This window comes from Anopheles arabiensis, chromosome 2 (assembly GCF_016920715.1).
Source record: "Anopheles arabiensis isolate DONGOLA chromosome 2, AaraD3, whole genome shotgun sequence".
NCBI classification, from domain to species: domain Eukaryota; kingdom Metazoa; phylum Arthropoda; class Insecta; order Diptera; family Culicidae; genus Anopheles; species Anopheles arabiensis.
The window spans coordinates 75,417,059-75,436,774 of record NC_053517.1 but is presented as its reverse complement, the minus strand read 5'-3'; the positions used below and the strand labels follow the sequence as shown (position 1 = coordinate 75,436,774).

Sequence of the window (19,716 nt, the reverse complement as noted above, 5' to 3'; positions counted from 1 at the left end):
TAATGGCGGATGTGTAATTTTATATAATAATAATAATAATAGTAATAATAATAATAATATTTTTCTATAGTGATAATGTTTAACAATTATTTGTCATTAATAAACAATGCATTATTACATGGATTCATTAAAAGGTTCGATTGAAAGCATAGCATATTGTTTAAACCTCACCTTCAAACCTACCAGGAATGACATAGCGTAATAAACTGTCTGAGTTGAGCCAAAAAAAAACTTTCCGTGGTACGAGATTTTAATGGGTCTCGAAGCAGTAGAAAACTTTTTACATTTTTTACCAGTTTACCACTTTTTTTTTAAGACGCGAGTGATAGACAAAAACGTCATGAAGTAAAAAAGGTATAGCATAACTTCTTGATTTCATAATGCAGCTTTTATTTTCTATTTTTGTGCTCACCGCTCTTGTAAAACTACGAGAAGGATGGCGCATGGTCTAATAAAACATCAACCGCTGTTATTGGTTTTCTTTTTTTGTTTTCGTTGCCTTTCGTCACATTGTAAGTCTTCGCGTTGTTAAACTTTACATCTTGGAAGATAAACTAGAGAAATTGGAATTAACATATTATTCGTTCTTCATGACCTTCTTGGAAGTTGAGTAATCGTTAAGATGCTACAAAATTATTTGTGATAATAGTTACTCTAGAGATGCAATATACATGATACAAGGATGTTTCAAAGCATTTGCAATATCGTCCGATCTACAAAGCAGAACCCTATTCGTAGAAAAGCTGTTAAAGTAGGTTAATGTTTTAATTGAAGGAAGATAAAACAGGTCAAATCGCTTTAGGCCTATCAAATTGTAAGTATCGAAATCGGAAACTCATGACACACAACATGTCTATAAAAATGAATACAAATTATACTATCAAAAGGCCCAAAAAATCACACAAAAGAGCATAAAGTAATACAATTCAATTAAACTCATATTGACAAGAGTGGCCCCTTGGCATTTGCTCTTTAACACACTTCACGTGAACAATTTCATACACCTGCGCCATAGAAAGAACAAATCACTCAAACTCAACCACACTCAACCGCAGATTGAATATTGAGATCGTTACCAATTGCACATTGTTTGCACATTCACAATAACGAGCGTTGGGCACTCCATGTTGTCAAATCGCTTTTAAAACCACAACATTCAATATGTCGTTATTTTTGTGATTCGTTCTCCACCTCCTGCTGCATCCTACACCGCGATGGTTTCATCTGACCAAAATGACAAATCAGGACCAACCGACCGTTGGTGCCACCGTCCAACGTAAACAATTTAACCACAAACTCAACCACTAAACCCCTCGCAACTGGCGGTGAATTGTGCTTCGATTTCTCCGAAGAAGACCGCACAAACCCCTTGAACCTATGGCAACGAGGTTTTATGGTGTATCAATTATTGGTATCGTTCTTACAGATAAAGATCTACGGGATTCGGATGAGACGTCAGGGGAGACGGCTCAAACCACAGACATAACCCATATACTCATACACACACACTCCCAATGGGGTTCAGCAAACAAGCTAAATGGATGGTCTCGCTAGATGGTTTCGGGAAGAGGCAGCAGGCATTTTGACAAATGGTATGCTATTTCCGATTGCCACGCCATGCCTTCACACCTGCCGGTTGGTACACATAGGCCCGGACGGTTGCGGTCTGCTTCCTTGTTGTGCGCCACGGGTTCCCACCTCCAGGTGCGACACAGTGGGCATGGGTGACCATTATGGGTGGATTTATGTGATGGTCGATAGATCGGGCATGAATCACCTTAGCGCCATTATCGTCAACATCGGTGATCATTATCGAAGCTCTAAACGACCGTCATCAACGGTCGTGGCTATCAATAGACTCCCCGGATTGTATTGTCCGTTGCTTGGGCGAAGTGCAGAAAACGTGAACTACCTGTGGGGAACAATGTAAAGAGCCGATCGACCGACCAAAACCTCGACTGAAGCCTCGGGTCGGAGGTGGGTAATTCTTGCGGAGCAACAAGCGTAATCAGTAGTCCTTCGAAACCTGTCCATCAAAACCACTGATCAGCCGAGGTGTACCCGTGGAGAACGCCCGCATGGACGATGCGGAATGATAATTTCTCAATAATCACTGCGCAACCACATGGGTTTCGCCATATTTGTTCTACTTTCGAACCCTTCTACAAATATCATGCGTTAGCGCAAACATCTCTTTGCTTGAATTGGGAATATTTTCTCAATACACCTACCGTGAGCAACATTATTGCAAATATCCCCCTAGGAAGAAACGATATAAGAGCTCGCAAAAATACGATTTCTGGGAAAAGAAGGCGAAAAATCAGACCTTTCTTTCGGCAGTTCGATTTTCCAATTTCACCGCCAATTACTTCCGCCAGCCGTGTTCCACCTACGAATAATCTGTTTTCTTTCTCTTTCTTTCTACGCTGCGCGATTTCTTCATGCTTCCGCGAGCCAGGAAGCTGGCGGAACAATTACGGGGCCACCGAGCACGGGAGCTTCCGGTCAGCACTGTCCGAACAGTGTCGCCACGAACCGGCCAGCCCACGCGAAAGAATACACGTTCCTGGACATCGAGCTGAAGTACGGAATCCTACAGGTAGGGTACTTCTGTATACCGGAACCATATTCTTTTCTGTTCTGCATTGTTTTTCTTCCGACAGCCATTCTGCGTAAAAATACAAGCCCCTGCCAAAATCTATTCCTTCCTTTAACCCACTGCTTCTCTAACTCTTCCTCTAATACCCTATTAATAAAGGTCCGCAATTTGTCATTGAACCGCGAAGCTTTCCCGGATCGATGTGCCGGTCTGTCCCCAGCAGCCTAAAAGAAGCTGCTCCCCCGGGGGTACCCGTTCCCAAATACTAGTACACACACACACACGTACGAAGCTTCGCTGAAAAAAGGATTCCCAAAACGTTCCGGGAAGCAACGATTCGTAAAACTGGCCACCTTTTTTACCGGGGTTAGAACCGACCTTGCAGGCAGGGAACGCATTCCTCAAATCGTATCATTGCTTCGTCCAACTGTGACGATGAAGTACCGGCAGGTGCTTCCGTTTCGGTCGACTGGAAGATTGTGTGCTTCCCGTGTCGTTTTTTTTTTGTTTCTTTTCTTCTGCCACTTCTTACCTTACCCCTAGTCGAATCGTGTCCTCTACCGTGAGACGTGGGACGCAAAATCGGATCAATAAATAAATGGAAACAAACGCACGGAAAACACATTTCGCCCACAACGCTGATGAAATGTTTTTGTACGGTCAATGTGCTATTGCGTGCATTCTTAAGATTTTATTCTTTTTCGTTATCAAAGCATCCGGCTAAGAATGATCAGACAAAATCAGAATTAGTTTCTTATTTTAGAAGCAATGACAACCTCCATGACATCACTTCATGAAATATCTACCAATTATTGATAATTGTTTGGCCACAAAAGTGCATGGAAAACGTGACATTTTATCAAGACTATTGCCAAGACATGGCTTCCATCCATTCGGACAAACGTGATCGATTATAATGAAAAAACAGCAACTGCCCGATCAATGACGATGCGAAGGTGGATGTGCAATAAACTTTTACCAAGGCAAATCAACTATACCATGGTCAGATGAAGTGACGCAACAGGGGCACGTGTATGCGTCCATTTCTTCCCGATCCCAACAAACTTGTGTAAAAATGCATTTCCTGTTTCCCTGTCACGGCCGGATTCCCCCAGCTTCTATTATTATTGTGCTCGTTATAATACGAACGGTTTCCACACTGCTCGGCAACAGTTTGCCTTGGACTGTTTACCTCACTGCTGAACTAACGTCCTCCGTCCGTCCACAGGACGTAGAAAAACTGTTCTTTGGACAGAATAATGATCATTTCAAATGGCATTTCTTCACGTTGCCAAAGTCACGTTTCACAGCTGTAAGAAAGCTGTAAGTGACACCGAAGGTTGGGGCAATGTTGCAGTGCGCAATCGATGCCATTCGCTATGGAACGATTCTGACGCGTGTTCTTGGCTTACTTTTACGGATAAAAGTGTGGTCCGACGAGCTGTGTTAGTTTCTTTTTCAGTTCGAGGCCATTTTTATTTACAATTCTAAAATGGAAATGCAATTGCAACTATTTCACAGTGGAACCAGGCCAGCGGGATAAAAATATGTTTGTAGTAGATCTTAATATTTCCTATCGAAGAAGGATTCTATTTTGGCTTCAAAATTATAAAAATTTAACATAATTAGCAACAATGCGATAGTTTAACGGTTTTCAAAAAAAATTCTTGTGCTGGTACAGTAAATTGCGACTATCTTCACTATTAGCAACGTACATCTTATTTATTTATTTAAAATCGCAAACACCAATATAATTTAAATTAGTTATTTGTATTAATAAAATATAAAAAAAATGTATTAGACATGAAGATACTTTTTTTAAAGCAAGCACATAAAATTATGTATCTTTGTTGTGCGAAACTCGTGAGTGCTCAACACCCTGCTAGATCGCAATGCGAGAGAAGGTAGTGCATTTAAAATAAGCATATTAATAAAACTGTTATTTGGACAAGACTGAATCTTATTCCTTATCACTTCACCTGATGTCAATCATTAACTCTTTGACCGCCGGCCTGACGTCACAGCTTTGAGTGAGCTCGTAGCGTATGTCAAGAGAGCGATGAGAGCGACAGTTTCTCGTGCCATTGTTATCACTCTTTTGTTTCATTGCGATAAGCGGCGTAGCACATATCGTTCTCGTTCTCTCTTTTCTACCTCATTCGTTCTCAAGAGAATTGGTGAGCGTCAGATACAGAGCTGAGCGGTGAACAAAGCCGTCGTGCGATTTCATATGACGCGGCGCTTAAAGTGTTAACTATGCATTTAATTGTGACTTTTTATTTATGGGGTTCGAACTTGAACCACTGGGCGTCTCCATCGGTATTTGCACTTTGTAGGACTATTGTACAGGCGGTCCCCGAGACACACGGTACCTCTTATACGCGGATTCAAAGATACGCGGTTTTATAAATTTGACAGTTCCTCGATCAAATTGTACTGATTTGACACATCAATTGTAAAATGCCAAATAATTTCCCTATTAATCGAATAAAAACCATTTCAAAAGGTTTGAAACATTTAAATTATTCAAAAAATATCAAATAATTAATTTCATGGCTAAAACTACTCCTACTTGCAAAATTACACGAATATTAGAGATATTTTGGCTGGAAATTACGAGATTCGACTCACACGGAAATTCGAGTTACGCGGAATTTTGCAGCCGTTTTCGGTCCCCATTAACCGTGTATCTTGGGAACCGTACACCATATATTTGAACCAGTGTCAACAGTTTTTTTCATTAACCACTAGTTTAATAACAATCTGGCGAAACATGTAGTTTGAAACATTTTAAGTTTATTTTTCAAGACAAAAATACACTTCAAAAATAATGTGAAAATAAGCAATTACCGAACTCTTAATATTCAAATGGAATATATAACAGAACCATACGCTACACAAGTCTAATAAGGCACGAGACGCGAGGTGTACAATTGTCCGTCTACAAGGTGCAATACCGATGGAGACGCCCAGTGATTCAAGGTCCAGTCCGTTATCCCGGCCTTAATGGCGGACGCCTCGACGCCATCTTGCCACCTCAATTTGAGCCTACCACGCCTCCTCTGCCCTTGTGGACGGCCTAAAAAGACTTTACGGGCTGGGTCGTCCGTTTCCATGCGTACAACATGGCCAGCCCACCGGAGCCTGGCGAGCTTGAGGTCGCCGTATATCTCGTATAGCTCGTCATTATAGCGGCTCCTCCATTGTCCTTCCACACATACGGGGCCAAGTATCCTTCTGAGCATCTTCCTCTCGAACGCGGCTAAGAGGGTTTCGTCAGATTTGGACAGTGTCCATGTCTCAGAGGCGTACGTGAGTACCGGTAATATATAGGAACTATATAGTCCCAGCTTCGTCCGTCGCGACAGGTTCTTTGAGGTGAACTGCTTTTTCAGGCTGTATAATGACCGGTTGGCAGCCAGCATCCTTGCACGCAACTCAGCTTCCATGCTATTGTCGTTGCTGACCTTTAACCCAAGATAGGTGCATTGTGCGACGACTTCAAAAGTGTGTTCACCTATCTGCAAAAAAATGCGGAATATTATATAAATAATCTTGGTATAATGAACATTTTATTAGACATTCAAAAATATTCTAACATGATTTCAAAAGTATAGAATTTATACATTGACAGAATGAGGAACATTTATTTACCATTTTCCCATTTGATACTATGTATTGAACGAGTTCTACAGAAGCTTCTAGATACATGAAAATCTATAAATGATTCAGTTGAAAAATACCAAAGAGTGGTGGCCGTGATGGCCAGAACGAAAATCGTCATCCGTCAACAAGGTGTCAAGCAATACATTCTATCAAAAAAATGTCCCGATGCAACTTCCACCACCGGGCGTAAAAATGATGTACTCACTCCATTGCAGATCACCGAAGCACTGTCGTTTCTGCACTACTCCGGCCAGGTGATACACAAAAACGTCTGCCCATCATCGATACTGATCACGAAAAAGGGCACCTGGAAGCTGGCCGGGTTCGAGTTCACCGAGCGCACCAACGAAACCGACGCAACCGATCCGGTACCATGCCAACCCTGGTCGACCAGAGCCTCCAAGCTGGTACAGCCGAACCTGGACTACATGGGTAAGGCATGGCCGCGGGCCGCATGAACATAACGTTCGCATAAGCGTTGAGCAACACCACCACCAAAACTCATCCCGCGCTCATCTCATCCACAGCGCCCGAAATCCAGATAAACAGCAGCTGCAGCATACTGAGCGATATGTTCTCGCTCGGAATGGTTATTTGTGCCATTTTCAACCACGGCCGTTCGCTGATACAGTCGGGCAACTCCACCTCGACCTACCTGAAGCAGATGGAACTGGTTGGTATTCCACCGGGCACGCGACCAACCCAACCGGGCCCGAGCACAGATCTGGTTTCATCTACGAATCTGCTCTCGTACGCGCTCCTCCGTTTGCCGTTTAGATACACGCACGCTTCATCACTTTGCGGTCGCATCGCCCACCGGTTCAGCGAACTATTTCCACCGAATGTCCCATCATTTGATACGACTTCACGACGCATATACCTCCTTCCCATGACAATCGCTAAGCTTCTCTGTTGCCTCCAAAAGCGTTTTGTACGGCTTTAAGCTCTAACCCAAGCAACCAACAAGGGCCAATACGGAACGGTTGGATGTATACACACACACACACACACACACACACACACACACACACACACACACACATACATACACTCATAGACATTTAAAAGCAATATGCCGGTGTGCCACATTCTGCAAGTGAGGTAGCGCGCGTCAGGGTACCCTGAACCGGATTTTTCCAATTTTCCTCCAGCACGTGAATAGTATCCAATTTAGGGCTTTGATCTATATACCAGGATTTCAGCCTTCGAGCAGAGAGGTATATCTTTCCACTTGGCGGGTTGCTCGGTCTGCTTGGTTGCGTTCACTGTGCTACCTTTGGGCCGGGGAACGGGTCGCCTGTAGCGCCGTACAAAGCAATCTCGGGAAGTTACTTTCCCTGCTACCCGCGTTTTGTCAAGACGTTGGCCTTGGGTTGATAACAAAAGCAACAGAAAAGTAAGGTAAAAACACTTTCAAAGCACGCATAATTCATGCAATGACAGCAGGGCTGCAAAGGATAAGGGGAGTGCGCGTACACTCATTGTTATCATAAATTCCTCCCATCAGCTATGCTTCGGATTTTTGATACAGCGCAGAGGGTTTTGGGGTGTAATATTCGTTTCCAAAATCAGGTTGACGTCCATTACGCGTTACCCGAGCAGCGAGGAATGCTGCCGAGGAAGTTCCAATAAGCAAGGTGGCTGATGGGATTTTCGTGCAGCGATACTTTTAAGCTTGACACTCATGTCATTACATTGTTTTGGGCTGTGCCTTACTCAGCAGCAGAGGTGGCTTCACATGCGGGTGATTTAATTTGTAAACAATGATTTTTTTTCAGCTAGAAACATGATACATATGAGATGCTGCTGTTAGGAAAGGGACGAGGCTTTTCAAAACCATTACCTTTTCGTTATGAAAATCCATATTAACGAACGAAGTAAGAGATAACGATGGGAAATATGATTGGTATTGTTATATTACTTATATCTGTTGTCCAAATATGGTGTATTATCAAGCAAAAAGGCTATGTTTTATACTTATTTGAGCTGAACCTACAATTTATGTTTTTTTTTCACTGTCATTTGATGACGAAATGGACTTTTACATGTAAGCGATGCAAACAAAAAGAAAAAAATATGTTATACACTCAATCATTGTATTATTTTCAATTGTCCCTACGCTTGTCCACTTGTCGTTTTGCTAACGTTAGAAATGAATTTATATTGGCCTTTTTTTGCTTCCATTCGAGAAATGTTAACTTTGTATGCCAATAATACAATATCTAAACATACATACGTGCTGGGAAAAAATACCACCAACTTTGCCAGCGACAAACATTGCCTGCTTCCTGCCCACCGCATGAAAAGGCGAGAGCTTTTTCTTTACGTTATTTAACTTGGTTAGCTTTCATTTTATTCACAACAATAATTAAATCAATTCCCGGCACTCCACCGTGCGAGATGTACATCGTTGTATGTACGCGACACAAGCAATGATTTCTACACACAACAAAACACACACATACACACACACACGAGCTCTATGGGGTTTGCCGGAGTTTTCTATTGCACGAAGGCAGCAGACACCTTCACCTCTAACGGCTGGAAATTGCGTCTCGGAAGAAGTATATGGACGGTTTTCCTCCCATACGTCGTTGTTTGCCGACGGTTTGCTTGTTTGCCTGTTCGGCAAAGTTCGCCGGGAGCCTGCCAGCAGCCCGTCCACGTGCTCGGACGGGTGAACGGTGAAGACTAGCACAACATTATTATTAACTGTGCTGCCTGTGCCGCTTGTTGATTAGATTCAAAAATACAGCACACGGCGTCGAACGCTTGAAGGGTTTTGCGCTTACGGGGAAGTCAAAAGCGGAGCCAAATTATTTGCCAAAGAAAAAACACACACACATCCTCTTTTCCTCGACAAAACACTAACCATGTGTATGCGTGGTTGTGTGTGAGTGTGTGTTCCCACGTGTGTTAGTACTGGAGCGGCGCTTTGGCAAAGACAGCAAGGGCGAGTCGCCGACCCTAATGGAGCAAGCCTATTATTAGCCGACCCATTGATACTGCAAATATACATCCCACGCGATAAAGCGCCCCACATCACGACACACGAACGGCCCCAGGACTGCACACCGCACACGAACATGTTCCATTCACACGCAATCAATGTGCACAACATACTCGCACGCCCTCTTTCCCATCCTCTCGATCAATGCTGTTCCCGTGCCATCCTGTCTACGCCAACCGGTGTGTGACGGTCGCCAGCGCCATCTTTTACCGTGGCGCCATGCAGCCTTCTCCGCTGTGCTGTCGGGCAAAGTGTCCGGAATACTACACCTTCCGCGACGCGCTCTTCACAACGGTGTTGCCTGGCCTTTCCCTTTAGCTTCTCTTACCCCGTGGGTGATTAGTTTAAACGGAGTGAGCGAGCGAGAACGGAAACGGGGATGAAAAAAAGAAAAGCGTAGCGACGTGAAACTAATTTTCTATAAATCATCAGCTAGATGAGGCCGTGCACAACATCCTACCCAGGATACCGATCCCGCTGCAGGAGGCAACCACAAGGCTATTGAAGAAATCGCCCGGAGCTCGCCCAACGGCTCAGCTGCTAACGCTCATCAAGTACTTCAGGTAGAATGACACGTTTTCTTTTCGTATCTCTGTCCGATTTTCCGAAGAGAAAAAAAAACAACCATGTTCTTACCAACCTCACGCACAGATTGGCAACGGCAAGTTTCACGGGCGAATTGATCGCAGAGCACAGCAGCACTGGCACAGCCAAGGCACACGCGGCACATAATTGGATTGTCCGTGTTGTTCCGCCGCTCGGTGCCTAATTCCATTCGTTCCGTTTCGAATCATTTCCCATTTTCCCATCCCTTACCATTGCTGCCATTTAATTCTTCTGTGTTGTTGTTTTTTTTTCTTTTTTCTTTTTCTCTCCCCTCATCACCGTTGAACAGCGATCCAGCCGTACAGGCGCTACAATTCCTCGATGTCATCAACATGAAGGATCCGACGCAGAAAACGCACTACTACCGCAGCACCCTCAGAGAAGTTCTACCGTTCATACCGCGGGTAAGTGCAGGAAAACATTTACTTTTTTTGCTTTCGCTCCTTGGGACTACTCGAAAGATCGTTAGTAAAAACAATTCTTTCAAGTGGGCAATCCCCTTTATCCCCCGAGCCTTCTTCGGAGCACTTTCTCTCTGTTATGCGGTCACTTGCCAAAGGCTTGCGCTGAATTGCTTCCGTTCGCTCCGCTGCGTATATTCGCAATAATGTCACCAGGTGGGGGAGAGTGGTTTTAACAATGTTTCCAATGAATCAACATCTGCCAACGCGCTTCCAGGTAGCGGATAAAGGTAATGTTAATGGTTTAATAGTAGTCAATGAATATTAGGCAAAATTATATAATCTGCTCGGTGCACGTGCCTATGGACGCATTTTCGGGGTATGCATTATTGATGTGCGGCTCATGATTTTGTGCTTCACATAGTACTGGGCGTTATTAGCTATACAGGGATTTTCTGATTATTTCTCACTTGCCATTTGCGTACGCTTGTCATATGATGCCATCCCATTTAACATGTACCCATACAATGGGAAAACTAAGGAACGCTTCATTTAACGACTGTACTAAAGGCACATGCATTATTTTAAAAGTGTATTTCAGTCCAATTAACTATAAACTCAAGATACTGTATAGCTATTATTATGAAATATAATCAATCTTAAAAATACCTGAAATAAGTCGTTAAATCTAAACTGTTAAATCTTATAAAAGTCTTGCAAAAACTTTTCACGTTTAATATTTTGGCTGTTCCTAATTACTGGACGGGTCACGTCGATTTGCAATAGAAGAAGAATTTATTTTGGAAAGCTTCATTAATTCTTACTAACTTATTTGAACGAATACGAAAACAATACGTGGTTCTTGTTTGCGAAATATTGTATTTGCGTTTTGTCGAATGAGCTTCACCATCGCCATGAGTTTTTCTTAAGATAAATTAGCAAACTTAATACTTCTCTATTTAGATTGTTTGCCCAAAGGGTTTCTTGCTCATGTATGTTGCTCTCATATGTTTTTATTTTCTGAAATGAAATGCAGACTGCATGAATTTTACTTTTTTTTTTTCAATGTTGAAAGTGTTTGCCACATTGACCTTTTTCTACATTTCGCGACAAGAGTTCCTTACTTTACATTATACAAATCAATTTGGTTTTTAGTGCCAAATATTGCAGACAAGATTAGTTTTCTGAAATAAGTTTTAACGAGTTCTTATGTGTTTATATTTTTTCTTAAAATTGCCACTGAACTCATGTTGGAGTGATTTCTGAGCGACATCGTTTCATGTCATCGTATAAAATAAAAGTTTCTTTCTTATTCGTTGAATGATAAAATGGTTATATGACAGATATCTAATTTTCTATTGCGTACTTACACACTATATACTATAGCAGCTACCTGGTCTTGGCTTACTCCAGGAGCGCCAGCAACTACTCATGGTTTAGCATCATAATTTTCGCAAATCTTTTCCATGATAAAGAATAACTCTTCTATTGTAGCAATGAACAATTACAACATTAATAAAACCGGTTCGTGTTCAATAAATCGTGTAAACGAAACCCAAACAAACAGAAACAACATTATTCATCGTATGGCAAATGAAGCACTGCAACAAACAGCAATCGTACATCGGCACTTGCAAATTGAAGAGCCTTGTAGTACAACAGCCACCAGCAATTTCCAAACAACTTACCCACATAAAAGGGCCACATTCAATTTAACGTCCACTTTGCCTGGGCTGTTGTTTCTAAAACCGGCAAGCCTTACGGGTTGATCGATCTTTTATGCGGTTTCCAGGGCTATTTGCTCACAGCCGGCACACCAATCACGGATGTAAACAGCTCCGTTCTCTTTTTCCAGTTCATTTGCGTCGCTGGTTAATAAGGGTTCGTGTAGCTTGCCCTCTCAAGGCCTCTTTCCTTCCTAGTTACAAAACGATTTGTGTAGAATGTGGCTGGACCATCATCAGAAGCCATTTTACCACTGCTTCAAAAACCTATCACTGCTCATTCGCCCGCTCGAGGGAAATTGACTTGATGCAAAAACATGGTTCCCGAACCGAACCCGGCTTTCAAAAATCAATCAACCCCAATCGATGCAATCGAAGATAGCCCGAGCCAGAGTTCAGGCGGTTGTGCTGTCGATGTCCGGATCGATGTCGATGATTGTGACGGATACGAAACAACTCGTGGCTCATCTTTCCCGTGTTCCCATCAACCTGTTGCACTCTTTTTAGCTTAGCTTACCATTCGATCCAGGCTAACAGACAACGCCAAAGCATCAAGTGGTTTGCCGGGTTGAGGTTTGGTTTTCTGCGAATGGTTCGCGATGTAGCAATCGCTCCACCGGTAAGCGATCCCCACCAATCCAGACGGTGTTAACAATGTAAAAGTGCAAATTAGATTTGATCGTCCGACTTTCGCACATCGTCTGTCCGTTAAAGGCGACTGCATTGAATTCAGTATCGTTTCGCTGATATTCCCATTTATTTCCTGGCAAGGGCAAACGTCGCTCAAGCACTAAACGTTCTCCATCGTACGCGAGAGAGAGAGAGAGAGAGAGCGAGAAGTGGAAGTGTTTTCTTCGTGTTTTTTTACATCTCAACACCCACGAAACGGTAACGTTTTGGTGCAGGAAAACAGCATAAGCACAGTAATCAGTTTATCGTGCTGGTGCCCTATAAATCAAGCATCACTTTCGACGGGCCCTTTTGTTACTCGTTTAATTTGAGATTCTACAACGTCGTAAATTTACCACTTTGCACAACATTCATGCGTACGGCGGACTCATACGGATATATCAGCATGGTCTGCGATGAGAAAAGTGAAAACATAAATGAAACATGTACCGGCAACGATAGGTTGACAGCTCCAAATCAATACAAAAAATAATATAATAATAGTTACATTCACTTTTTAAAATAATCAAAATTAATATCATAAGCCGTACAGTCAGGCCATTACTTAATACAATCTTAAAGCATTTTAATTTGCTTCAAAGTATGTTCCGTGAATGTTTTAGTGATTCAAGTATTTTAGTACTATTGATTTTTTATTCGAATTTTGTTCTGTATTAGTATCGAGTTCCTATTTAGCTAAAACACTGAAAGTTTTGTTACGCAATGCGACATTTAAAAAAATTCTTTTCTAGAGACAGTTTTATCATTTTGATAGTTTTAAGGAATTCAATTTTTTATTTGCAAACGTCTATTTCATACTTTACACTACTATAGTACTTTTTTTTACAAAACACTATTATTAACACTATTCTCCATATCAACCTATCTCAACGATGAGTTGAAATTTATTAAAGAAAAAAGGACAATCTAACAATTAAAATAGCTCGCTTCGAAATGTATTTTTGCGACTACCAAATCAATGTGTCAATCTGTAGAGTATTCCTCGTAAAATATTTGTATTTGTATTTTAAACAACATTCAAGCTTCTTAATTATATATAAACTAAATTATTTGGTACTGAAATATATAAAACTTGTACTGTAAATAAATCACAAATGTCGTTGATAGTTTAATGCGTTATAGAACACTTATACAACGCTTTACCAACACAATTATAATTTATGATATAATTAAAATGCAATTTAAATTAATTTTTATGACCTTATGGTTCGCTCAGTAATTTCTTCAGCTCTTTGCATAGCGTTATCATTGATACAGATGGCATCATGCCCCGGACTACTTCCTCATAGGAAATTGTTAGCTTTCTTTAAGTGTGTTGCCCGTGTTGAAACAGATAAACTACAAATGACTGTTCAATTTATCTGTCATAACCCTCTTCGGTCTGATCGAGCGGTTTTGTGTGATTCACAACTCGTTACCTGCAAGCTTATTCCACGCTTTCTCTCTCTCTCTCTCTCTAACACTCTTCCATGCTGTTTTCTTCCACAGAAACTCTGGTGGCAACATATCTGGCCTAATCTGCAGCAGGAAATGCGTGCTGATGAAGTGCTGGCCGCCGTCTTGCAGCCCGCCCTCACCCTGGTCCAAGAATCTTCAAACTCGGAATATGAAGCAATCATTTTACCTACCTTTAAGTAAGAACCGTCCTACCTTACTGTTAGCCCATTGTGTACTCAAGCATCCCTTTTCCATGTAATGCGTTCTCCCTGCTCCCTCCAAACACTGCCCCCCTACCGCTACCCTACACGTTCTTCTGGTGAAAGTGTATTGTGTCAGCATGGAGTATATACTTTACATGCTAGATCTTAACAGCTTTCACACATCCTCGATCCCCCACCACACCCGTGTGGTTTGTGCTCACACATTGTGCTTTTCACTTTCATTCCACCGACCGCTTGTATTCTCTTTCCCATTTCTTCGGCAGGACTGTTTTTGTAGCTCCAAAATCTATACAAGCAACCGTAGCATTATTAGAGAACTTACACATTATTCTAGAGAAAACACCACGGGATGATATACGGACGGAAGTTTTACCCCTCCTGTTCAACGCGCTGGAAAGCACAACGATACAGGTGCAGGTGAGTGGTGAGCAACGGATGCTCGGCTGCACGACTTTGTCGGGCATGGCTTGCGGGTAGGTGTCAGGTGCTATTAGCACGGTTGGGTTTTGCAGCTTGTAAGATGAAGGTACGTTGTGAAGACAGCCCTATCATGGCAGCAATTCAATTACATTATACTCGACCCCTTTATCCCGTGGTAATCTGGGACGAAAATGAACTACCACTATTCCATGCGGTTGTGTGGAAGGCAGAATAGAGTGCTGTTTCAGGGCAATTAAAATCTCGGTTTAAGATTTGCCACTTCCCGCTTGTTTTGGAGTTGTATGATTGAATTCGACAATCTAAAGTGTTTTTCCTTGTGTCTGCGTGCAGTATTAATTCCTCCTTGTTACATGTTATTAATGCATCCTCAATGGAGTGTTATCAAAACTCCTCCTTCTAGAAAATTGAAATTCACATTCATTCCAGAGAATTGCAGAGAAGAACTCATTTTCCAGTTCAACTCAATCTCCTGTTGGGTTTCTGTAATCTTGTCTATTGAAATTTCACACAACTCGCAACGAAAGCATATTCTATCCATTTACCAACATAATCCCCATTTCTGTCCAGTTTGCACTATTTTACATCTGCATTTCATAATGCACCCCACCCTCTAGAGGTACGCTTCCAGCAAACTTTGCACCATCATCGCATTGCTCGCTGATGGAATCGATGACCTCCAGAGGCATGTCCAATCGAATCCATCACAGCCCTATCAAGATCAAATCCCGTGTAAAGTCTCACTATACGCCATCCGCCCGTGCCAGCGCCTGCTGGTGCAGATTAACTTTCTCCCCGATTCGAGGAAACGCTTCTGCTAGCTACCCGAGAAAGTGTGTGTATCCTCGCCGTCCCAATGTCAATTATCCTGAACGCGATTGGATGAATGGAAAAATGAAGAGGAAAAAACCATCATTCGACACCGAACGAAAACTTCTTGAAAGCTCCCGCCTTCAGTTCAACGCTTTGCTCAAACCCGAACCCTCCAGGGGGAAGTCCCGGGCAGAACCGGGCTGCAAGCTGTGATAAATTAATTTCCCTCAGTTTTCACCGCCTCACTCACCCAACGATGCGGTGCTTTGTGCTTCCCGTTCACAGAGTGCCGCCCTGGTAGCGGTTACGAACGTGTACGACTACCTGGACGACATCACGATCAAGAAGCTGGTGCTGCCGAAGCTGAAGTCGGTGTTCGAAAAGAACCAAAGCGATCTGAAAATCATGGGCAACGTGCTGCAGTGCGTCGAACGTACGCTGGATAAGCTGGATAAGTCTCAGGTGAGTTGTCCGCTGTGCAGTTGGGTTGAAGATGGGGAGGAAGGAGGTTAGACTAAACCCGGGAAAGCTCATCGTTCGACTGCCATCTCTTCTCTGTGACAGATAATCGATGAGGTGCTGCCGCTGCTGCTCGAGGTGCGACTCACCGATCCGGATATTGTGGTGCGCGTCGTCAGTAAGTATGCAACCCAACCGTGCTTGCTCTGTGTCGCGAGGACAGTCTCGCCCTCAGCACGAGAACCGTAACGGCTTTACTTGCAGGTAGATGACAGCATTTTGCAAAATGGTTGCAAACTCGTGGGGGTTTTACTTGTTGCAATTGAACATGGGCCTTGCGCTTGCCAATCGGCATGACCGACTCTCGGTTACCCTCCAAACCATTGCAAAGGGTTCAATAAGCCTTTGAACGATGGATGTAGCTACGTAGTAGCCGGGTGCGAAGTATTTGAACGGGGGGGGACTCATCGTTCTCGCAATGTCCTGGTTATGTTCCACTCATCTCATTCGTTAACCATGATGCATAATGTGTGTGTATGTGTGTGTGTGTGAGAGAGAGAGAGAGAGAGAGAGAGAGAGAGAGAGAGAGTGAGTGTGGCAATGATGCGCTCTGTTTGTACGTATACTCAACGGCAACATCAGCAAAATGTCTGCGAACGAATGAAACCCGGTTCGCCTAGGGCAGAGAAACATGCAGACACATACACATACACACACACTTTTAAAACAGACAAAATTATTAAGTTGCTGTACTCCAGGGAGTTTTTCAGAATTTAACACACCTTGCCTTCATTATTAATGGTGCACAATTTTTCAGCCCGTACAAGTCAAGGCACAATATCATCAACTTGTTGAAAAATAGCTCCAAGGCTTAGGTCATACTCGACACATGGGCGAGTATGTAGGTCCGAGAAATATGTTTCGTCTTGTTTTGCACTCGTCTCCTTTGCTATACAAATATTTGCGAATAACGAAATACTGCTTACGGCAATACTGTCTGGTTGGTTCCTGGTCGTCCTGGCTCCTAGAGATGAAAAATATTATTAATATGAGATATTTTCATTGTACCATGTATTACCATTTAAAATACTTTTGCGAAAATATTGTAAATATTTGAATCGATTATTTTGGGTATTTTTTTATGCAACTGACTGGATCAAGCATTCTTAACATCGTGTGCAGCAATTGTTTAAATTATCCTTTTGTATTTGACAAAACAATGATGACACTATGTTGAATCACAAATGTTCCTTCTTTATTACCATGAATAGAATGAGGTGATATGGTGTATAATTTAAATATAAAAATATCCTTTCCACCTACATGTGCAAGGCTGGTCGGTTGGCTGACATGAGCTACCAACGCACATCGGAAGCAACCTAGCAGAACGTCAACGAAAATAGTCCTGAAGGTGTAGTAGGCCGCTTCACCACTGCTGGTGCATCCTACACTCACCTAGCAACAGCCGGCAGCGGTGTGTGGTGCTGCGATTCGGAAAAGTTTATTTTTACCACCCTGAGTGGGTGAAGTGCGTTGCGTTCACAGGAGAAGAAAGAATATTGTGCACCTGGTGAATGCAATGTTATGGGTGTAATATTGACCGAAGCCTTATTTGTTGCTAGATCGCAATTCAAATTGGACTGGTGTCAACTACTTGGAGTATGTGCTAATCAATTTCCGACCATTTGTATGCATTTGAAGTTGTTTGTTTATAAGATTGTTTGTTGTTTGTTTGGTGAAAATGACAAGTTTTTGTTTATGTTTTTTTAAATTATGTGATAATTTATTGTGCAACTCAAACAAATGTTTGGAGTTATTATTTTTGTTTGCTTGCATAGAGGGAAGGTAGAAGAAACATCAATAAGGTTGTATAACGATAGATACTCTGAAAATTTATAGTGACGTTCGTAAAGTTGAAATCTTCTCAAAATTCCACGTATCCAGAATTGATGGACATGTACTGTATACTGATGAAATAGAATGGACCTGTAATAAAATCAATGAATGATTCCACAGCTTATCAAAGGTTGCTGTATTTAACACCGAATTCGAGGTTTCATTAATTGTTTAACAAGGAAAATCTATTAAAGGCTCATTATGAACTATTACATTCGAGAATAATAATCATCTGTGCCACCAAACAATGGTTCTATTGTTCTCATTGACTACCAGCGCAATTTTCATGCTAATGTGGGACTAACAATTCCTCTTAATTTGGTAGCGAATAATTAGCATACCCAAAGCGAGTTCAAAGCAATTTGCTTCATCTTGTTTTACATTGAAAAACTACGGCAAACTTTCAGCCGTTGTCGATCTAAATGCTCTAACAGCATAGCCGAACACTCGGTACACCCGATACAACATCAAAAAACTTCCTAACGCACTCAACTGCCCTTCCCCGAGCGGTTGACATGTTTCGCATAAAATACTCTTCCCATACGCACCACACCCCCCTCCATCAATCCTGCTGTTAGTAAATGTAATTTAATGAGCTGGAAATCATGTCATAAACCAGTTGATACACTAATAAAGCAAATTGAACAGCGAGCAAACGTACCCCACACCTCTGAACCGCCGTTCCGTGGCGTGTTTGTTACGGCCCATGCATAAAGCATAACACGGATGGCGTAAAATTATTCATGGCATTTTCTTTCCATCGCAACCGGACAACGAGTTGTGTTGCGCTCGGTTCTGCAAAGCTTTGCAGCCTTATGTTGTCTCACTCTCTTCAATCCTCTCTTTCTGTGTTTCTCTCTCTCTCTCTCTCGCTATCGTTCACCACCCATCGCAGACATCTATCGGATCATGCTGTGCGACAAAAAGTATGGCTTAACGGTTAACATCATGGCGACCAAGGTGATGCCTACGCTGCTACCGCAGACAGTGAATCCGTCGTTAAATCTGGAACAGTTTATGATACTTCTCGAGGTATGGTAGCGAGCGCGTTTGCGTGCGTGCGTGCGTGTATGTGTGTACATACTATCGCCCAGCTGCAGCCCAGCTTCCGCGTGCGTGAAGAAGTTTTAATGCAAACGCTCTTTGCTTTGTTCGTGTTTTGGGGGCTGGGCGGGGGATTGCGTTCGCAGGTGCTTCAGGAAATGCTGGACCAAATAGATAGACAACAACGTAACAAATTGAAGCTGGACAATCTATCGCTACCGTCGCCGGATCGGCACCGGCCGCTGCGGCACCAGTTCTCCTCGGACAACATGAACGCGCAGCAGTTTAACATACCGAACCTACGCATCGACCAGCGCAAAACGTCGAGCGCCGAGGACATGGCACGGAAGAACTCGACAGGTACCCGAAGAGGTATTGGAATGTCTAAACGTGTGCATGCTATAGTTGTGTGTGTGTCGTAACCCCATTTCTAACAGGATCGGGTGCTCTAGGTAGCTGGTGGTTCGGCGGCTCGCCGTCCTCGCCGGACAGTAACTTCCTCCGGGTGGTGAACGCATTCCCGAACCGCCGCCTGTCCGACAACACGCTCATGACGCCGAAAATACGCATCGCACCGTCTTGTGCTTCGTCTCCGGGTGAGTACTCACACGCACCAGCGAGATAGGGTGCCGTTTTGTTAGGAGAGTCATTTTTTACAACCTTTTTCTATTACTGATTGTAATCATCCTTAGTTTTGTCGACCAACCCC

General features: G+C 42.8%; 1 protein-coding gene across 10 annotated transcripts in view; it reads left to right on the top strand.

Annotated features, from left to right (window-relative positions):
* The window catches only part of LOC120898369 (SCY1-like protein 2), a 104,530-nt gene that overhangs the window by 55,146 nt on the left and 29,668 nt on the right, over positions 1–19,716 (top strand). For 8 of the 10 annotated variants that reach the window (XR_005738655.1, XR_005738653.1, XR_005738654.1 and 5 more), the window contains exons 6-17: positions 2,459–2,599; positions 6,481–6,697; positions 6,793–6,938; positions 9,708–9,838; positions 10,171–10,285; positions 14,185–14,330; positions 14,621–14,774; positions 15,894–16,070; positions 16,173–16,245; positions 18,859–18,995; positions 19,154–19,367; positions 19,445–19,603. Coding sequence is in view for 7 of the 10 variants with exons in the window: in XM_040304161.1 (XP_040160095.1) it covers positions 2,459–2,599; positions 6,481–6,697; positions 6,793–6,938; positions 9,708–9,838; positions 10,171–10,285; positions 14,185–14,330; positions 14,621–14,774; positions 15,894–16,070; positions 16,173–16,245; positions 18,859–18,995; positions 19,154–19,367; positions 19,445–19,603 (1,810 nt within the window). In the remaining 3 variants the exon portion in view is untranslated. Of the gene's footprint in view, positions 1–2,458; positions 2,600–6,480; positions 6,698–6,792; positions 6,939–9,707; positions 9,839–10,170; positions 10,286–14,184; positions 14,331–14,620; positions 14,775–15,893; positions 16,071–16,172; positions 16,246–18,858; positions 18,996–19,153; positions 19,380–19,444; positions 19,604–19,716 lie in introns of all 10 variants that reach the window. The other 2 variants (XM_040304162.1, XM_040304158.1) reach the window with 1 other exon arrangement.